The 22,722-nt window shown below is 40.2% G+C and overlaps 1 protein-coding gene across 2 annotated transcripts in view; it reads left to right on the top strand.

The window, feature by feature from the left end:
• The window catches only part of PHF21A (PHD finger protein 21A), a 191,203-nt gene that overhangs the window by 62,236 nt on the left and 106,245 nt on the right, over positions 1 to 22,722 (top strand). For both annotated transcript variants that reach the window (XM_029582144.1, XM_029582145.1), the window contains exon 3: positions 11,733 to 11,889. In XM_029582144.1, the coding sequence (XP_029438004.1) occupies positions 11,836 to 11,889 (54 nt within the window). In that variant the 5' untranslated portion in view covers positions 11,733 to 11,835. The remainder of the gene's footprint in view (positions 1 to 11,732; positions 11,890 to 22,722) is intronic.

The following is a 22,722-nucleotide window of genomic DNA, read 5'->3' on the forward strand; positions in this document are numbered from 1 at the left end:
GATGGTAGCTCTGTGTACACCTCAAGTACATCCTGGATTGGATGCTTCTACATTTTCGTGGGTCGATTTTTTCCAGGGATTGCAATCCTTTCTCCAGGCACAATCTTCAACCCTCTCTAATATTCCCAGAGCAGAGTCACAGGTAGGAACCTTGCCAGGACCTACTGTTAAGCGCTTGAGTACTGCTAGTACAGCAGCGGGATTTCATGATGGAGGTCCGAATGACACAGATGATGATGCCGATCCTGATTTCCTTGAGAATAGTGAAATTCCTCCAGGATTAGAACCATATAGAACTATGCTATGGTTCTTTCATAAAGATGAACTGTCAGCTTTGATTTCTCAGACCTTGAAAATGCTCAGAGTTCCTGGCGCAGACGCTGTGACTGAGCTGAAGAAAAATCCCATTTTGGTTTCCTTGCGTAAGGCCTCTTGTTTTTTTCCCTGTGATGGAAGCCATTCAAGAATTAATTGATCTTGAGTGGGGCGCCCCAGAGGTTAATTTCAAAGGAGTCAGGTTTTGGAAGGCCTGTACCCTTTGGATCCAGTGGCAAGAGAGTGTTTGCATTTTGCAAAGATAGATGCACTTGTGTGTGTATTCTCCAAGTGGACCACTATTCCCGTGGAAGGAAGTGAGTCCTTGAAGGATGCTCATGATAGAAGGATTGAGACCATCCTTAAGCAAGCATTTGATGCAGTGACAATGACCTTGCAGATCACTTCTTGTTGTTCTTTAGTGGCTTGATCTTGTTTACTGCTCTCTCAGGAGGTCGATGACTCTGGGTTGAACTCCGGGGCAGTTATGGAGCCAGCTGCTGCTTTTTTGGCAGATGCAGGCTGTGATTTGGTCCGCTCTTCAACCAGAGGAGTGGCTTCCATTGTAGCAGCCAGGCGTCAATTAGGCTGAGAAACTGGTCGGCCTATGCGACCTCCAAGGCTAACCTTACCAAATTGTCCTTTAAAGGCTTACTTTTATTTGGGAGTGAGTTGGAAAAATTGGCCAGTAAGTGGAGCAAATTCCTGGTTCCTCTTTTGACAGAGGATAAGAAGCAGACGCCATGCTCTTTTAACATGAAAGGTAATACTAGAGGATCCAGGTGTTTTCATCCCTATAGAGGAACGACCCTTCAGAGAACGCAACTTTTTGGTAGGTCTCAGTGCTTTCATTCCCGACAGCCAAGAAAGGGCATGAGCTCAGGTAGTGGAACCTCTTAACCCTCCCAATGAAGGTTTGTCAACCCACCCCCTGAGAACAGGAGATAGGGGGATGCCTCTCTCTTCTATCAGAGGTGGGTCGAGATCACATCGGCTCAATGGATCCTGGAGGTGATACAAGAAGAATATGCGCTGGAGTTTCGCAGTGTTCCTCGGGACGTGTTCATGGTGTCTCCCTGCCACTCACCACAGAAGAAATGGGCAGTGGAAACTACATTGGCAAGGCTCCTTAGTCTGAGGGCTGTGGTTCAAATGCCGAAGTCTCAAGAAAATACAGGTCGATATTCCATTTATTTCATTGTGCCCAAGAAGAAGGGCTCCTTTCGTCCCATCCTGGATCACAAAAGTGTCAGCCGTCATCTGTGCATGATGCATTTTCACATGGAAACATTGCGCTTGGTAATAATGGCCGTGCAGTTGGAGGAGTTTCTGACCTCTTTGGATCTGTCTGAGGCGTACCTTCATATTCCCATCCAACTAGAGGATCAGCGCTTTCTACAGTTTGCAGTTCTGGGATGCCATTATCAGTTTCAGGCTCTGACCTTTGCTCTGGCCACCGCCCCAAGAACCTTTTCCAAGGTAATAGTGGTAGTGGCGGCAGAATTGAGAAAAGATGGGATCCTCATTCACATGTATTTGGACGACTGGCTGATTCGAGCCAAGTCGCTGGAAGAGAGCTGCAGAGTGACCAGCAAGATGATCTCCCTGTTGCAGGAGCTTGGCTGGGTGGTGAACCTGACCAAAAGCAGTCTTCAGCCTGCCCAATTGTTGGAATTCTTTGGGGCTTTCTTTAACACGAGGCAGGGCAAGGTTTTCATGCCGGAAGAGCACATTCAGAAGCTGGTGACACAGCTTGGTCTGCTGTTGAACACTCTGCGCCCGACTGTATAGGCCTACCTGCAAGTACTTGGCTTAATGGCGGCGACCCTGGAAATGGTCCCGTGGGCGAGGGCGCATATGCATCCTCTTCAGCGCTCTCTGCTGTCTCAATGGAACCTACAGTCTCAGGACTATTTGATTCAGCTCCTCCTTTCGGTGGAATTCTCCTCCTAACTGCTGTGGTGGCTGCAGGTGGATTATCGAAGGAAGGAAGAAAGTTTCCCTAGCACCACCAGACTGGCTAGTACCGACAACAGATGCGAGCATACTTGGTTGGGGAGCTCACTGTCAGGAGCTGATGGCGCAAGAGTACTGGAATACAGAGGATTCTCTCTGGAACACCAATTGTCTAGAAGCCAGGGTAGTCCGGTTGGCATATTTGCGGTTCAGCAACAGGCTGCAGGGTCGATTGGTCCAGATAATGTTGGACAATGAAACCACTGTGGCTTACATCAATCATCGGGAGGAACCAAGAGCCAACAAGTGTCGCAGGAAATAGATCAGCTTATGGAATGGGCAGAAGTGCATCTCCAGATGAACTCAGCCTCACACATAGCAGGACAAGACAATGTAAGAGCAGACTTTCTCAGCAGGGAGAGTCTGGACCCAGGAGAATGGGCCGTGTCAGATGAGGCGTTTCAGTTGATTCTGGATCGCTGAGGTTCCTAGACCTGCTGGCGACTTCTCGCAGTGCAAAAGTTCCACAATTCTTTAGTTGTAAGAGAGATCCGAAGTTGTTGGGGATCAATGCCCTAGTGCAGGAATGGCCGGAAGACAAGTTTCTGTAAGCCTTTCCTCCATGGCCCTTGTTGGGCAGATTGATCCGAAGGATCGAGCACCACAGAGAGATGGTGCTCTTGGTTGCTCCGGATTAGCCCAGGAAGTCATGGTATGCAGATTTGCAGCGGCTCCTGTGGGACTCTCCCCTTCGACTTCTGGTACACAGGAACCTGCTAAGTCAAGGTCCAGTTCTTCACGAAGATCCGACTCTGTTTTGTCTTATGGTATGGCCCTTGAGAGGGCTCGATTGCTGAAATGTGGATACTCTGAGATTGTAATTTCCACTTTGCTTAGGGCTAGAAAGTTCTCCACTTCTTTGGCCTATGTATGAGTTTGGCGAGTGTTTGAGGCCTGGTGTGAGGATCGAGGTACTCTTCCTCATTTGGCCAAGATCCCGTTCATTTTGGAATTTTTGCAGGGTGGCTTAGCCCATTTCCTGAAAGGAGTGAAACATCTTTGTCCTCCCTTGTGGTTTCTAGTATCCTTATGGAGTCTAATTTTGGTTTTGGATTTCTTAGCGAGTCCTACGTTTAGACCGATGCGTAACCTGTCCTAAGGTTACTGAAAACGGTGTTTCTTGTGGCAGTTTGTTCTGCGCGGAGAGTTTCTGAGCTGCATGCCTCGTCTTGCCAGGCGTCTTTCCTCTGGATTACTCCAGGGTCTATACAGCTGCATGCTGTTCCTTCTTTTTTGCCGAAGGTGGTCACTGAATTTTACTTGAATCAGTCCATCTCCCTGCTGTCCCTGGACAGAGAGAGAGACGTAAGGGTGTATTGTCTGTTGCGACCCTTGGATGTCAAGAGACATATCATCTGGTATCTGGAGGTTACTGAGACTTTATGGAAAACAAATTGCCTGTTTGTTCTTCACAGCAGTACTAAACAAAGATAACTGGCCTTGCGGGCTACAATAGCCTGCTGGATTAAGGAGGTAGTCACGGCAGCTGGCACGTTGTTGCTGGCAAGCCATTACCTAGTCAGGTTAGTGCTCATCCCACTAGGGCTCAGTCAGTGTCATGGGCGGAAGTTAGGTTGCTGTCTCCGGTTGACATTTGCCGAGTGGCGATGTGGTCCTCCTTACACACCTTTTTCAGGTTTTAATGTCTGAATGTTCAGGCCAAGGAGGACGCAGCCTTTGCACGTATGGTTTTGACAGGACTGCGGGCAGCCTCCCACCCTATTCGGGAGTAGCATGGGTACATCCCACTTGTTCTGTATTCATCTAATTGGACACTAAGAAATGAGAAATTACTACTTACCTGATAATTTCCTTTTCTTTTGGTCAGTCAGATGAATCCAGCTTCCCTCCCTTGGCTGCCAACTGATTATAGTATGGTTCTCCTGTGTGACTGCGTATTACAGGGATTACTGTACTGGTAAATGTTCGTCCAGTCCCTAGACTAATGTTATTACATTCTGATCTGAGCTCAGTATTGCCTGTTGGCCGAGTATTGAAATGGTTATTTGTTTTTTGCTAGTCTGTCCACAGTTGCTTTTGAAGAGAATATTGGCAGGCTGATGTCACTGCAGGGGTATATATACTGTAACATCAGTTAGCTCTGTCCCTATCTGCTGGTAGAGGTGCATAACCCACTTGTTCTGGATTCATCTGACTGTGCTAAAGAAAAGGAAATTATCAGGTAAATAGTAATTTCTCAATATTTTCGCTACAATTGCCTTCTGAAGTGGGCAAAGTTCTCTTAGCATCTAGAAAATGCTGAACAAGAAAATTTTGTAACTTCAAATTGAAAAGTTTCACTATTGTGATCCTTTTTCATGTCCTGTACACCTGTTACTTCGATACCTATTAATCCTTTCTCAGTCATGATGAAAGAGTATGCCAAATTTCATCTGAGTGCCATAGAAATATACCAGCCTATTTCCAATCAATCTACCTTTGCCAGATTCATGAAAAGCCTAAATCATCTTAAACCTCCAATTAAAGAGCCTCCTATATCCTGGATTCAAATGTAATTCAACACATGAAGCCAACATTTGAACCTTTGGCGAAGGTAGAACTAAAGTTCCTTTCTTGGAAATTTTTATTTTTAGTAGAAGTCACATCTGCCCAGAGAGTAACTGAACTACAAGCCTTGGTATCATACTCTCACTATACTCAAAATTTCAATAACAGTAGTTTTGAAAATGTATGCCAAATTTATACCAAAAGTTATGTCTCCATTTCATTTAAATCAATCCATTGTTTTGCTAACATTTTTTTCAAAGAGCACAAGCAGGTTCTTCATACTTTGCACTGTAGGGGAGCTTTGTTTTTCTGTTTATGAAGAAGAACGTATTACAGAAAGTCTTCACAACTGTTTGTTGCCTTTTAAATAAGGTCTTCAGTTACAAAAAGCAGTTTTTCAACTTGGATATCTGATTGCATTTCTTACTTTTGTTATCAGTCGGGACAACATCTTCAGAGTAAAGTGAAAGGCCATCAAATTAGGACTCCAGCAGCTTCTTTAACACATCTTCATGCTGCCGCTTTAGAAGACATATGCAAGGTTGCCACTTTGTTTTCCATCCATACTTCTGAGTTATCCGGCTAAATGCTTTTCAGTGTGGACCTCATAGGAGCATAATATACCATTCCATGCATCTCTCAGATTGGTTATCCCTACTTCTGTGGCTGATCTCTGGCCTGCTTCTCCACTGATAAAGCAAAGATGCTGACTTGTAACAAGGGATTTTTGTAGATAGTAGGAGAAATCAGCTATGTAATCCCTCCCCTCCTCCCCTTAGAGTTGTCGGTCAGCTTGCTATAAAGACCAAGGAGACCTGTGCAGCAGCAATTGTGCGGGAATGCCTACGCATGCTGTGAGAGAGCTTTTGTGTCTCGGCACCATTGGATGATGTCACTGACTTGTGTAGCTGATTTGTCATGCTGTCTACAGAGAACATCTGTTACAGTTGAGCAACTTGCTCTCTCTCTGAGCACTTATGTGATATCGTGCATAATTTAAAAAGTGTTCTGTTCCTAAACACTGACCTCAGGTAGAGATGGAATTTGTATGCCAGGTTTATGGAAATTGTGTTCATGAATAGGAATGCCAATTCACGTGCAAAACATCAGTGTATTCAGAATATTTTATATATCTAAAAGTAGCAAGTGAGGATATGAGTGTGGTCAACTAGTCTCCTTCTTCCAATCTTCTTTGTACTCAGAGGTGAAGAGGAGCAGCTTTACAAAATGACTTAAAAATAAAATATTTAATTGAAAAAGTTAAATATGACTACTTATGTGTTGTAAAATATTGTACAGTAAATGAATGATCTGTTTCTAAGGCTGCTCATGAAGCACATGCTTCTGGGTATGTTTTACTGCCAGCTACACAAAGGGATTTAATTGGCATAAGTTTGAAACTTGTGAACAGTAATGCCAGTCGTCAACCCTAGCTATTGTCCATTCCTACATCTCTCATTTAATTTAATTTATTGACTTATGTTCTGCCATTCTTGACCAAAATAGTTCATAGCGGATTACAAATAATAATAAAATACACAAATTAGGAGTATGCATGGACATTTTTTTGTTTTATTATTTTTTTTCATGTTTGTTTCTTTTTGTTTATTTAAAAGATTAAAAAATGTTCAGCCCACAGTCATAAAAATGAAACCCACTCCTGCACCTGCCTGACCTCCAGAACCTCTTTCCCTTTTATTTCTTGAAATTTTCTTGATGGGGCAGGGGTGATTCCTGATTGTATTCCAGTTTGGCTATTACAAATGGTGCCTGCAGACTGAGGCTGGTGCCATTGTTAGAGGGTAAGAGGATCCAAGGGGGTAGGGGCCAGTGTGTGGATTTTTTGGCAGCAGTGATGCCCTTATATTTTTTAAAAACAACAAAGGAAAACAAAACATTTTGTTCATTTTTTTGGATTTCATTTTACAATTTAAAAAATGTTAACATTTCACATGTTTTGTTAACATTTTACATGTCACATCTCTAATACAAATCAATACAAAGCTGTCAATACAAATCATATTATAAAATTAAGAGCAGAAAACAAATAAAAGCATGTTTTTTTTATCTTAAAAAGTACAAAAACATCTATCTCTTTAAAGTGAAAGTACATCTTACATTCATTTACCTCATGCTTCACTCAGAAGGGGCTGAGCAGTCTTGCTACAGACACTTAAGGAGTTTAAATAGTGAAAAAATGGGTTTGTAGCGGGTTTAGATTGTCTGGCTGGAGGAGGACAGGGGTTGCTTGAGAAGCACATTTAAAATAAAGTAGCTGAGATGTTGATTTGGGGATTGAGGTTAAAATAAAATTTAGCAAGAACCATACATTGCCACACATCTTGCCGAAGCCTCATCTTCTTCCTATATGAATTTTAAAGCTTGTTAATTTTGTTTAGGTTTTTAGACAGTCCAATTGAATTGAAAGTACTTCTAGCACTTTCACAGTCACATTCCAATCTCAGCCATTCAGGGGATCAACTTCCTTGGATCTATAAAGCGAGCATACTTGATACATATGCAGAATAGATCTAACTTAATTACACAGAAAAATATGTGCACATGAAGAGGTAAATAATCCAAACTGAACGTCTGGATTCATACTCTCTGGATACTTTTAACCTGCGGGTTTGAACTATAATTAAAGCAAAAGTACACAGTTACTTTTGCTTTGATTATTGCACAAAAAAATTGCCTGCAGAGATTTGCATCTGCTTTCTCCACAGGTAATGTTTTGGCATAAAACAATACACGAAGGCTTGAATAATCAAACCTATGCTTGTTTTATTCTCTTCACCCTCTCTCTAGTCCCAGGAATGCCTCTAGACACCGCAGATAAAAGTATGCATGTTGTTGAATAACATGCATACTTTTATCTACAGACAGGTTGGGCAGTATTTCTTTCTTTTTTTTTTTTTTTAATTTTTAATTTTCAAACAAAACATGATAGCAATACACGCATATCAAGAGATTGGGATTAAGGTATACAAAAACAATTACAGGAAAACATCAAATTCCCACAGGTATATCTTTTAAATTACTCAAAGCTAATATGAAATAATTTCCAAACAATAAATCATCCCTTTATAAGGAAATAAGGAGAGAGAATCCTTATATCATTGGGAGTAATTAAGGAAATCATATTTCATAAAGGAAAAAAAAGAGGCACAGCAATATAATACTTTCTTAAATCCCAAAACCGGAATTAGTTAGAGCTTTGTTTGGTCAAGGAATGCGTATCTAAAAATATTCTTAACTGAGAGGGGTCAAAGAAGATGTATCTCATATCATTTAGTCTAAGAATGCATTTACAAGGATAACGTATGGTAATCTGTGCACCTATACCCCTGGCCTCCTGACACATTGCCAAGAAAATTTTTCTTCTTTGCTGAGTCGTTCTAGTCAAGTCCGGAAACATCCAAAGCTTAAATCCCAAATACATTTTTTCTCTATTTCTTAGAAAGAGTTTCAAGATCATATCTCTTTCTGATACCAATGAAAAACTTATTAACAACGTCCCACAATAGTCAATCTGTTCTTCCGAGGGTTGTTCAAGAAATTCTGTTAAATTTCCAATTCCTAAATTTGGAGGCTGATCGCATTGTGTATCCTTTCTCTCTGTTTTTATAAAATATATTTTTGTTATAGATGGTATTACCGTATTTTTCGCTCCATAAGACGCACTTTTTTTCCCCCAAAGGTGGGGGGAAAATGTATGTGCGTCTTATGGAGCGAATATAAAAAAAAAACCAAACAAAAATCTAACAAACACCCCCCCCCGACTCCCCCAAGTCCCCGCCGACTTAATTTCCTACAACCCCCCCCCCCAAGACCTGACAAATTAATTTCCTGCAACCCCCCACCCTCCTGACCCCCCCAAGACCTGCCAAACGTCCCTGGTGGTCCAGCGGGGGTCCGGGAATGATCTCCTGGGCGTGGGCCGTCGGCTGCCAGTAAACAAAATGGCGCCGACGGCCCTATGCCCTCACTATGTCACTGAGACCGACCGCTGCTATTGGTCGGTCTCAGTGACATAGTAAGGGCATAGGGCCGTCGGCTGCCAGTAAACAAAATGGCGCCGACGGCCCTATGCCCTCACTATGTCACTGAGACCGACCAATAGCAGCGGTCGGTCTCAGTGACATAGTGAGGGCATAGGGCCGTCGGCGCCATTTTGTTTACTGGCAGCCGACGGCTCACGCCCAGGAGATCGTTCCCGGACCGCTCCTGGACCCCCGCTGGACCACCAGGGACATTTGGCAGGTCTTGGGGGGGTCAGGAGGGTGGGGGGTTGCAGGAAATTAATTCGGCAGGTCTTGGGGGGGTCAGGAGGGTGGGGGGTTGCAGGAAATTAATTCGGCAGGTCTTGGGGGGGGCAGGGGGGTGGAGGTTGTTAATTTAAAGGGTTGGGTTTTGGGGGTTCCCACAGAAAGAAAAATTTTCTGATCTGGGGAGTGGACCGAAATGGCCCTCCCCAGACCCGAAAACAAAATGGGGAGAAAAAGAAAAACTATGCACTCCCCTAATTTGCTCCATAAGACGCCCAGACGCAGAGCCGGTTTAGCACAATTTTTTTTTTTTTAAATTTTCCCCCTCTGAATCCTAGGTGCGTCTTATGGTCAGGTGCGTCTTATGGAGCGAAAAATACGGTAAATCTTTTGAAAGCGGCAAAATTTCCAAAAGATATTTCTTAAATTGCTCTAATGGAGAGATTAGAGCAATATGAGGAAAGTTTAACACTCTTAGATTTTTAGCTCTGAGTTCATTTTCTAAGTTTTCAATTTTTTTAGAATTTATCAGTTCTTCTTGAATTAAAGTATTTTGTGTAGTTTGCATCTGAGCAACTTGTTTTTCCAGTGCTTGTATCTTGCTTGACTGAGATGTTAATAAAGGTTCAATTTGACAAACTCACTGTTGTGTGTCCGTCATTATCCTTGATAAATTCCCTATAGCAGATTCCAGGGAGGTGAGAGTTTTCCATACAAGATCTAAAGTCACATTTTGAGGATTAGTCTCAGTTAAAGTAGAGGAAATAGCTCTTACCATTCCTTCTTGTTGGCTTTCCTTCCCTTTTTTGGGGTTGGGCAGTATTTCTGTTGGTAAAATGCTTCTTGTACCTGCTCTTATATTGGACACATGGTGACAGACACAAAAAGGGGTTTTAAGTCTGAAACTTTTTAGTGGTAGAACCAATCGTCAAGACTTCAGTGCCAAAGTAATCATATTTAATTATTACTTTTTGCTATCTTCTGGCTACCATTTCTGCTATTTTGTTTGCCTTGTATAGTCTGAAATATTTTCGATCTCATTTTAATTCACTAGCATTGAGCATTAAGTGTTGGAAGACATGGAATTTTCCGGTGGTAATTTGTATACGTTCGCGTATATGCCATTCATTCATTTTAGCTCTTTTGGTTATAAGGATAGATAATTGTTTAAATGATAGGGTGCATATTATAAGTAGAAAAACTTATTTCTGTAATGTTCATATGAATTAAAGGTTTGTGAGGGAGAAAACAATTTGAAGATTTGTAACTATTATGATTGCTCCCTGATGATGCAGCATTAATAATTTAGAAGCAACCAAGAAGCTTCTAAAAAATGTTTACGGCAACAGTACATCCCAGCCAAAAAGATTTCTGCAAGCCAAGCCTCTACCACTTGTTTTCTTTAATGCCACTAAGAATCTGACTCATTAAGGCTTTTCTCTCATTTTCTGTCTATTGGAAGAAATGCTTAGTAAATCAGTCTAAAGATCACTGTATTTGTACTTTATACATTGTTCTTTCTTTATTTTGCTATATTTTGCCTTAATTTTATAATTTTTTAAAAAACATTCATTCTCTCCCTCATTGTATTTAATATTTTTATGCAACCATTAATGTAGATCATTAATAAGAAAGGGCTAAAAGATGAGAAATTATATCTTTTGAATTAATGTTTATGAGATGTACACTTTGGGCTGAAGAATAATAAACTGTGCCTGAATCATTTAAAAACAGACATATTATGAATCTGGAGGTCTTTTGTGAAATGTTCTATCCCAGAGATTACAATGAGAGATTTAGCTGTCAGCCTTAAACAGGGAGTGAAGATTCGGAGAGTTGTTGTTGATTCCCAGCTGAGGATGCAGTCACAGGTAGTGCGACAGTGAAAGTAAATGTCTTTCACTTCTGGAACTTTCACTCTCCTTTTTTGGAGACGCCTGAATTGGCAACAGCAATCCATGCTACGATTACAAATTGTTTGGATTATTGCAATGCCGTATATGCAGGATAACCAATAAAACAATTTGGGAAGCTTCAACTGTCCAAAATACAGCTGCTTGATCGATAGCAGGTACGAAGTTACAAGATTATTTTACCATCAGTATTGAAATCTCTGCTCTGTTGCTTGTTGCCTCCAGAATTCAATTTAAACTTTTTTTTTTGTTTTAAAAATCTTGAACAATTTGAGCCCACAATATCTGGTGTCTCATGTTGCTTGTTATACCCCTGACCATGTTCTCCATTCTTCCCAACATGCTCAGATTCAGATTCCTTCCAATATTAAATTAAGGGATACTTAAAAGAAAGCATTCTCTTGCACCAGTGGAATTCCCTGCCTTCTGAAATTAAAAGCATGACTGAAGTTACTCAGTTTTGAAAGATGTGAAAAGCCTGTCTAGTTTCACAAGCTTTTGATTAGTCTCTAGGAACTTTAAATCAAAGACGTTGATGTGAATTAATGATTTATGGCATTGATATAGAAGAATTAGGTCCATTTGTGTTGTATTTATTTTCTGTTTTATTTAACTTTTGTAATTTGTTTTATGTTATGTACACCTCTTTGAGCTTTTTGCATGGGCAGTAAATGATAAATAAATCACAAATAAATATTTTTTTCTCTAATAGTAAATCAAGGAGTAAAAGTTCACATTTTCTGAAGACCAGAGTACAAAAACACTGTGGGAGAAACAGAGAGTGTGAGTGAGAGAAAACCTGGAGAAGGTAGAGGATGGAGTTACAGACTCTGCAGGAAGCCCTAAAAGTGGAAATTCAAGTTCACCAGGTGAGTTGTGCACCTTATAACCTGGTTTAATAGTTGGCTCTATGATGGCTTACTGGTTGAGTGCTTAACATTGCTTCATATAAAAAATGCCATAGAAGGAATGCCTTAAAATAAAATAGGTGAAAATGAAAACATTGAAAATCTGTTCCCAACTTAATCTTTTTAGTATAATTTCCCATGGGTTCCCATACTTGTTGCTGTCAGGTATCCATTCCATGTGTAAGCACACCTGGTATTGTAAGCTATCAGTTCCTGTGGGCAAGGACACTTGTACACACATATCGTTTTCCACAGATGTGTGCACCTAGTATTTTCAAGTATCAGTTCCCATGGATAGATACAGCTGTCATTATCATGTATCGTTTCCCATGGGTGAGCACACTTCTTGATCTGAGATGTTAATTCCAGCTGATGTGTACAGCTGTTGCATGCAGGAATCCATTGAGTATCAATTCCAATAGATGCAAAATCAGTAGCTCTCAGATTTCACTTCCCTTGAATAAACACATCTGTAATGCTCAGGTATAGATTCTTGTGAATATTATCATCTTTCACTATCAGGTATCAGTTTCCACAGGAACAAATACCTGTCACACTCAGATTTTATCTTAGGTGCCCACATCTGTTGCTGTTGGGTTTTTATTTGTGCAGTGTCAGTTCCCATGAGTATACATACATGATGCTGTCAGGTATCCGGATCTATGAGTAGCCACACCTGTTGCTCTTAGGTATCCATTCTGACACACACAATCTCCATGAATAAATACAACTATCACAATCAAGCATCAATTTCTACAGATGCAAACAATTACAAAGGTGTCAATTCCCACTCCTGTACAAACATTTCACACTCAGGTATCAGATGCCACAGGTAAACTTCTGTCACTCTCATATCAATTCCCATAAATGCAAGCACCTGTCACACTCAGGTAGCAAAATCCCATATCCACTGAAAAGATCCTTTTGCTTTGTAGCAGGACTGATTCTTGTGCCTTTCCTTTCAAGTACTGAAAAATCCTAAGGGTCTGAATTAAAAATCATTTACATGCTTAAAATTGGGTTTTACACATGTAAATGCACTTTTACATGTAGGTGGGGTTTTAAAAATTGCTATAATAGATACCCTATTGAATTGTTCATAGGATATTCATGTGTAAGGGCACTTTACGTGTGTAAATGGCTTTTTAAAATTGCTATGATAGTATATCAGCACTGAAAATTTGTGGAAATGATTTTTGTTCTATGTGAACTGTTTGTACTGTACAACTTGCCACCTATGACACCATTTACTTTTCTTTTGCATTTTATGGATTGATTGATAGCAATTCTCTGTTTTTGGTTTGCTTTGCATACTTTAATTGGTTCAGGCTTCCATGAAAATTGTCTGAAATCTGTTTCAGTGCATCCTGTTTTCATAAAGCATTTCTCTATTTTGTTTCTATGGCAGTTTTATCTATATATCTATCTATTTATCTATCTATATGTGTATATATATATATATATATATATATATATATATATATATATATATATATATATATATATATATATATCTTTAAGAACATAAGAAATTGCCATACTGGGTCAGACCAAGGATCCATCAAGCCTAGCATCCTGTTTCCAACAGTGGCCAATCCAGGCCATAAGAACCTGGCAATTACCCAAACACTAAGAAGATCCCATGCTACTGATGCCTGTAATAGCAGAGGGTATTCCCTAAGTCAACTTGATTAATAGCAAACAATGGACTTCTCCTCCAGAACTTATCCGAATCTTTTTTAAACCCAGCTACACTAACTCACTAACCACATCCTCTGGTAACAAATTCCAGAGCTTAATTGTGCATTGAGTGAAAAAGAATTTTCTCCGATTAGTCTTAAATGTGCTACTTTCTAACTGCATGAAGTGTACTTTAGTCCTTCTATTATCCGAAAGAGTAAATAACCAATTCACATTTACCCTTTCTAAACCTCTCAAGATTTTAAAGACCTCTATCATATCCCCCCTCAGCCGTCTCTTCTCCAAGCTGAAAAGCCCTAATCTCTTCAGCCTTTCCTCATAAGGGAGCTGTTTCATCCCATTTATCATTTTGGTCACCCTTCTCTGTACCTTCTCCATCGCAATTATATATTTTTTGTGATGTGGCGACCAGAATTATACACAGTACTCAAGGTGTGGTCTCACCATGGAGCGATACAGAGTCATTATGACATTTTCTGTTTTATATAACATTCCCTTCCTAATAATTCCTAATATTCTGTTTGCTTTTTTGACTGCCACAGCACACTGAGCCGACAATTTCAGAGTATTATCCACTATGATGCCTAGATCTCTTTCCTGGGTGATAACTCCTAATGTGGAATTTAATATCATGTAACCACAGCAAGGGTTATTTTTCCCTATATGCATCACCTTGCACTTGTCCACATTAAATTTCATCTGCCATTTGGACGCCCAATCTTCCAGTCTCACAAGGTCCTCCTGAAATTTATCACAATCCACATGTGATTTAACTACTCTGAATAATTTTGTATCATTTGCAAATTTGATTACCTTACTCGTCGCATTCCTTTCCAGATCATTTATAAATATATTGAAAAGCACAGGCCCAAGTAAAGATCCCTGAGGCACTCCACTGTTTACCCTTTTCCAATGAGAAAATTGACCATTTAATCACACTCTTTTGTTTCCTGTCTTTTGAGCAGTTTGTAATCCAGATTGCATCCTATCCCATGACTTTTTAGTTTTCTTAGAAACCTCTCAAGAGGGACTTTGTCAAATGCCTTCTGAAAATCCAGATATGCTACATCTACAGATTCACTTTTATCCACGTTTATTAACCCCTTCAAAAAAATGAAGCAGATTTGTGAGGCAAGACTTCTCTTGAGTAAATCCATGCAGACTGTGTTCCATTAAACTATGTCTTTCTATAAGTTCTGTGATTTTGATCTTTAGTGTAGTTTCCACTATTTTTCCTGGCACTGAAGTCAGGCTCACTGGTCTATAGTTTCCGGTTGCTCCTAGAGCCCTTTTTAAATATTGGGGTTAGAGTGGCCACCCTCCAGTCTTCAGGTACTATGGATGATTTTAATTATAGGTTACAAATTTTATCTAATAAATCTAAAATTTCATTTTTTAGTTCCTTCAGAACCCTGGGGTGCATACCATCTGGTCCAGGTGATTTGCTACTCTTTAGTTTGTCAATTTGGCTTACTACATCTTCCAGGTTCACAGTGATTTCATTCAGTTCATCTGACTCATCACCCTTGAAAACCATCTCCGGAACTGGTATCTCCCCAACATCCTCATTAATAAATACAGAAGCAAAGAATTCATTTAGTCGTTCTACAATGGCCTTATCTTCTCTAAGAGCCCCTTTAACCCTCGGTCATCTAATGGTCCAACTGACTTCCTCACAGGTTTCTTGCTTCGGATATATTTAAAAAAAATGTTATGAGTTTTTGCCTCTACAGCCAACTTCATTTCAAATTCTCTCTTAGCCTACTTTATCACTGTTTTACATTTAACTTGCCAATGCTATACTTTATCATATTTTCTTCTGATGGATCCTTCTTCCAATTTTTGAAGGTTATTTTTGGCTAAAATAACCTCTTTCACCTCACCTTTTAACCATGCCGGTAATTGTTTTGCCTTCCTCCTACCTTTGTTAATGAGTGGAATACAACTGGACTGCGCTTCTAAGATTGTACTTTTAAACAATGTCCACGCCTGTTGTACACTTTGGACCTTTGCAACTGCACCTTTCAGTTTTTTTTTCCCTCATTTTATCAAATATTTCCTTTTGAAAATTTAGTGTTAGAGCTGTAGATTTACATATTGTCCCCCTTCCAGTCATTGTTTCAAATCTGGTCATGTTATGTTCATTATTCCAAATGGCCCCACCACCGCTGCGTCTCTCACCAAATCCTTTGTTCCACTAAGAATTAAATCTAAAATAGCTCCCTCTCTCGTTGGTTCCTGAACCAATTGCTCCATGAAGCAGTCATTTATTACATCCAGGAACTTTATGTCTCTAGCAAGTCCTGATATTACATTTACCCAATGTTGGAGTAATTGAAATCTCCCATTATTGCTGAACTGCCAAATTGGTTAACCTCCCTGATTTCTCTTAGCATTTCATCATCTGTCTGACTCTTTTGTCCAGGTGGACGGTAGTATACTCCTATCACTATACTCTTACCTAACACACATGGGATTTCTACCCATATAGATTCTTCTGAGCATTTAGTCTCTTCTATGTTCTTTATCCTGTTGGACTCTATATCCTCCCAGACATATAAAGTGCCACACCCCCACCAAGTTGATCCTCCTTATAATTGTGATATAATTTGTTCCCTGACATAGCACTGTTCCATCGGTTTTCCTCCTTCCACCAGGTCTCTGAGATGCTATGTCTATCTCATCATTCATTACACCACTAGGAGTAGCCTAGTGGTTAGAGCAGGGGGCTATGAACCAGTAGACCAGGGTTCAAGCCCTGCTGTCGCAGCTTGGGCAAGTCACTTTACCCTTTGTTGCCTCAGGTACAAACTTAGATTGTAAGCCCTGAGGGATAGGGAAATACCTACAGTACCTGAATGTAATCCACTTTGAAGCACTGAAAAAGAGTGTGAAAAGTGGAATATAAATAACTCTTCCATTTTGCTTCTGGCATTGGCATACAGACATTTTAAAGTGTGTTTTTGTTTGTATTAACACTTGCTTTTCAATTGATAGGGATAATTTGAAATACTTTAGCTCAGCTGATTCTTTACTTATAGGCACATGGGCTACTTTTGCTTTATTGGAACCTCTCTGTTGGGATGCCCTAACTTTCCTGTTTCATTAGTATCCTTCAAAGATGCATTCCTCCAAACCATGCACTACTGAGTGACTGTCTGCTTTCCCCCTTGTTCTAGTTTAAAAGCTGCCTTATGTCCTTTTTAAAAGTTAGCGCCAGAAGCCTGGTTCCATTCCGGTTAAGGTGGAGCCCGTCCTTTCAGAAAAGTCTCCCCCTTCCCTAAAAGGTTGTGCAGTTCCTTACAAAACTAAATCCCTCTTCCCTGCACCATTATCACATCCATGCATTGAGACTCCGGAGCTCTTCCTGCCTATGGGGAGCTTCACTTGGAGCAGGGAGCATTTCAGAGAATGCTACCCTAGAGGTTCTGGATTTCAGCTTTCTACCCAAAATCCTATATTTGGCTTCCAGAGCCTCCCTCCCACATTTTCCTATGTTGTTGGTGCCCACATGTACCATGACAACCGGCTCCTCCCCAGCACTGTCTATAAACCTAAGTGATGCGTGAGGTCCGCTCCCTTCGCACCAGGCAGGCAAGTTAACAGGTGTGCCTCACGTTCACCAGCCACCCAGCTATCTACATTTCTAATGATCGAATCACCAGTTTTGATGGCCAACCTAACCTTTCCCTCCTGAGCTGTAGACCTGGGAGACTTATCCTCAGATTGAGAGGACAATGCATGAGCGGGAGAGCAGGTCCTTGCTACAGGATCACTTCCTGCTACACCAGGGTGATGCTCTTCAACTGGGAGACCTTTCTGATCCAAGGCAACACTGGGGCTGCCAGACTGGATTAGGGACTTGACTACTATTTCCCTGAAGGTTTCATCAATGTATCATTCTGTCTGCCTCAGCTCCTCCAGGTCTGCCACTCTAGCCTCCAAAGATCGGACTCGTTCTCTAAGAGCCAGGAGCTCTTTGCAGCGGGTGCAACACAATGAAACAGTGATAAGTATTATACTTACAGTTTTATTTGGTTATATAGAACAACAGCATAAAATCCAAGTCAGTCATATATTGGAGTTACAATTTTATATAATTCCAACATGGGTGACAGATCTTATATTTATCTAATTTGGACAAGAGAAAATGTTAGTCTTTTACCTCTCTTTTAGACCTGGATAGATGAGTGTGATGGGATTTATATTCCTTACATTGAAAAAGCAAAGAGTTAAACCAACAGGAGCCCACTGGTTTTGCTAACCCAGCCCAAGGAATGAGTAAGCAAATAGACTTAGTGGAGAAGGTTTAGTCCAGAAGCCAGAAAGGTCTCTGAGATGGAGTTATGGGAAAATTTTGTGCTGGAACTTCCATCCAACCTCTTTCCAGCACTTTGAAGCAAATTAAACGGATTGCTAAAGAACAGTCAGAGAGTGAGAAGGACTAGCAAAAGGATACAGAGAAATAAAGGTCTCAGTTTGGCCTGGCCTAGGAATGGCAGAAAGGATGAGACCCAAGATTAAATCCTTAATGGCCACAGACACAGAAACTTTAGTATAAATCACAATATCTGCCTTTAAGGACTAATCTGTTGCTAGGAAGCAGTTGTTCAAAGGTCAGAAGTCATGCTGCTTTGTTTGTCTTATCTGTGAACAGGAGACCAAATATTTTTGTTTGCAGATGCCCAAACGTTTTTCTTCTGCATAGTCCATTTTTCCTTCGTTGAAGGGCTGGTACACAGTACTGCTGTGTGCAGTTCTGGTCACCACATCTCAAAAAGGATATAGCTGCACTGGAGAAAGTGCAGAGAAGGGCGACCAAAATGATAGGGCAGCCGTTCCATGCCACTTATGAGGTCAGGCAAAGGAAATAAGGGCTGTTCAGTTTGGAGAAGAGATGACTGAAGGGGAATACAATAGAGGTCTTCAAGATCATGAAAGGACTTGAACAGGTTAATGTAAATCGGTTATTTACTCTCTCAGATAATAGAAGGACCAGGGGGCACTCCATGAAGTTAACAAGTAGCACATTTAAAACAAACTGCAGAAAATTATTTTTCACTCGGCGCATAGTTAAGTTCTGGAATTCTTTGCTAGAGGATGTGGTTACAGCAGTTAGTGTAACTGCTGTAACCTTTAAAAAAGGTTTAGATAAGTTCCTAGAGGAAAAAGCCATAAACTGCTATGATGGAAATTAATAAGCAATAGTAGTTTATGAACTCTCTAATGTTTGGGTACTTGCCAGGTACTTGTGACTTGGATTGGTCGCTGTTGGAAACAGGATACTGGGCTTGATGGACCCTTGGACTGAACCAGTATGGCATGTTCTTATGTTCTAATGAAAGCCTAGTTCTTCTCATTCCATGTATGTTGATTATATGTTTGGAAAAGAAGCATATTTTTTTTCTCAGCAAAAAATGGTTTAATGGGTTAGATTGAAATATGTGATTATATAGTACTTGTTCTATTGTTTGAGCTATTGTTGGCAAGTTGTTGGCATGGGGTCAATCTCCTGTATTATATCATGGTAGAAATTGTTCAAGCTGTAAATAAATGAATGCATTTGTGGAAATTTTATGGAAATGTTATTGTGGAAATTTCTATGTTAAGTGTTGGACAGGTTTAACCTCCAAATTTTGAAGTACATACTATACAAATTGTGAGAATTTTCTGTTACTAGCTGAGGAGTTGTGGTTAATAAAGAAGTTGAATAAGAAATGATTATTAACCTGGGGAATCAATGGGGTTTTCTGCAACTGGTTCCAGATTTTAAAATATGTGCAACAATTGGATTTGTTCTACAAATTTGCCAGTATACTGGAGACAAATATTCCTTAAAAGAAAGTGGCCCTAAATGAATATTGCCTGCAAAATATGAATAGCAGGAAGGGAAAAAAATATATGTAGTGATCTACAATTTGCTTGTTTTTCCCCACAATCTGAAGAGGCATCTCCAGACACATGTAGTTTTGATTATTTTAAGAAAAACAATTACCTGAAGAGAAAGCAGCCACAGATCTCTGTGGGTAATTTTAAGGGAGCAAAAATCAAAATAGTGATTTTACCCGTGGTGCAATCTCATGGGTAAATTTTATGCACATGGTTTGATTATTGCTCCCACAATGATTTAATGACCACTATAGAAGTCTGAATTCTCTGTTGACCATGACTTCAGACAGGACAGTCTGGCCGTTATATAACTTTTCTTTTTGAGTTGGCTGCTTCTTTTGGGCTTTCAGTTCAATTGTAATCAGAACTGAGATCTTATACAATGAGCCTTCATTCACAAATGACAGGGATTTCTTCTCTTACTTCATATCTTCTTCTGACTCGTCTAGTCCATTCACTGGAGGTTATGAATGCAGGTTTCTTCCAGAACCCTGCAATCATGGGCTCTAAATCCAACCAGTAGGTATTGTACTCCTTCCCTCAAGGGCCTATGAATACTTCAGAGCATCCCCATACCCAGGAATTAAACCCAGTGCATCACCATGGCAATACGCAGGCCTACTTCCAATATATCATTTTAATTGAAAACACATTTTTTGGAAAGACCTGGCAGTTTCCTCCTGCTCCTTTGGGCTTTCAGCTCAGTAAGATGCAATCTCTGATGGGCTCTGGTGCTATAAGCTTTAACGTAGCTACCTAGGACTTTCCCCCCTATTTTCTATCACTTTTCCAACTTGCTGAACTTGGTCACTGCAGCAGCAGTCCTTGGCTGGAGGCCATGCACCAGTTCTCTCTTCGGAAGCACTAGATACCTGTGTGATAACTGGGCCTGCTTCCACCCAGGAACTGTGAATGCTGCTTCTGCACTATCTGCATCTCTGCCCAACCAGGAATTGATCCAAGTCGTCTGCATGTTAATGTGTGGTACTAGCACTGAGCCACTGGGTTACTTGATTAAAGCCCCATCTCCCATCTGTGGCCCACCAGAGAAGCAATAGCTTAATACAAGGTACTTTATGGTCCTCTATAATGCATAATATATATCTAAGATGGTAACTTTCAAACGGGTGCGGGGGCACACATATACATCTATATTTATTTATTTATAACAATTTCTATTGCACCCACCCACTTAACAGACTTTCTGTTCTGGGCAGATTAAAATTAAATATTGAAAATAAAACAACAATGTCAGTACAACAGTTAATTCAGCAAAAAACAGTAAAATAAAATGTATATAAAACACAATCAAACAGCTTTATATCATCCAATATATAAAATATATAAAGCACAGTATTCCAGAACAATAAAAACTTTAACAATTGCTAAAACTTCTTTAAAAGCTTAATTAAATAAATGGGTCTTCAGTGCTTTCCAGAATAATTTGTAATTCGAAAGCAAACATAACTCTGAAGGTAGCTCATTCCAGAGAGGAGGGGCAATACAGGAAAAGGCCTGATGATTTGTCACTTTTAAACATGTGACTTTAGCATCCGGCACTAGCAGACCATAATATGTGCGATGGAATATTTTCAGCCACAAGCCTCTTCAAATGTGCTGGACCTTTCCCATGCATAACACAGTGTGCCAGGGCCATTTTTAAATTTTATTTAAAAATGGCCCTGGCACAATTTTATTTAAAAATGGCCCTGGCACACTGTGTTATGCATGGGAAAGGTCTAGCACATTTGAAGAGGCTTGTGGCTGAAAATATTCCATCGGAATATACTGGCTCCCAGTTGAGCTATACTGGCTCAACTGGGAGCCAGTATAGATTTAACAAAATCAGTGAGATGTGGACTTGGAGTGCATACCTTGACACTAACTGTACTGCAGCATTTAACAAAAGCTGTATATGGGTGAGCAGCCAGATACGCAGCAATTTTATCCCCCGAGCGCACACACGTGCACATGTTATAAAATAGCCCTGGTGCATGTATATGTATAATTAATTTTATAAGTATGTGCGCATAGCTGAGAAATGTTGGCTTTGAGCCACGCTAGAGAGGAAATTTTATAACAAACCAGTTTTATACCATGACCAGTTTCACCAGTTCATCCACCAGTTTGCCCAGTCTACAGCTTGGTCCTCCAAATTCCCCTGGTTCTTTAGCCTGTACGCACCCCAGTTAACCCAGGCCTCTCAAACGCCTCAGAGATGCCGGGAAATAGTTTTATTGAGACATACACCTGCTCCATAGCAGACGTAACTTTATGCTGAACAATACGTGTCCTGCACCCAGGCGCATAGCTACTTTGCATGCACATCTCTTGGTCACGTCCCAGCACGCCCATTCCCCGCCCACATTCTGCCCCTTTTTGCCTTGATGCAAGATATTTGCACATCGGGACTTGTATGCACATGTGGGTGGCTTATAAATTCGAGTGGACACATGCATGTGCTACAAGTGCACATATTTCCTGATTTTGACGCACACCCAGCTTCTAAAATTCACTTTTATGTAATTTAGTACACAGCATTTGTTGATATAGACATAGGTCAGCTATAGCATATTTGTTTTCTGCAAAGTGATTCAAAGGATAGATATATCTATTTATTCAATTCTGATATAATTATTTGAATTAAAGCTAACTGAGCTTATATTTATCCTTAAGGTTAGAAGGTATCTGAGTTGCCATATAAGTGAATGGATGTGCAACATAGTTGAATCATAGCAGTAGGAGAGGGTACTATCAAGGTAGGACTATTTCTAAAATATTTCAAATTTAAATTTATAAGCAGAGACTTTGCTATAATTTAAGAAGACTTAAATGAAAGCTATAGCAGAGGAATTGGGATTGATGTTTAAAACTTTTTTGTTGGCTTAGAGTTAAATTAGATAAATAATGCCATTTATCTAAGCACCTTCCATTGCAGAAAAGTTCTAATAACATTGGCTAGGAATTTTAGAATTATACCAAATGAAAAGGTAGAGAGGAATGGATCGTTAAACAATAACAAATGCAAGGGGAACAATAGTATCCAATAGGATTTTTGCTTCGGCATTAAAACAGGGCTTTCCAAACCTGTTCTGGTAACTCTACAGCCAGTTGGATTTTCAGGGTATCCCAATGAATATGCATGAGATATATGTGCAGGCATTAGAGACTTATAATATGAAAATGTGTCTTATGCAAATTCAC

The sequence above is a fragment of the Rhinatrema bivittatum genome, chromosome 17 (genome assembly GCF_901001135.1).
Source record: "Rhinatrema bivittatum chromosome 17, aRhiBiv1.1, whole genome shotgun sequence".
Taxonomy (NCBI): Eukaryota; Metazoa; Chordata; class Amphibia; order Gymnophiona; family Rhinatrematidae; genus Rhinatrema; species Rhinatrema bivittatum.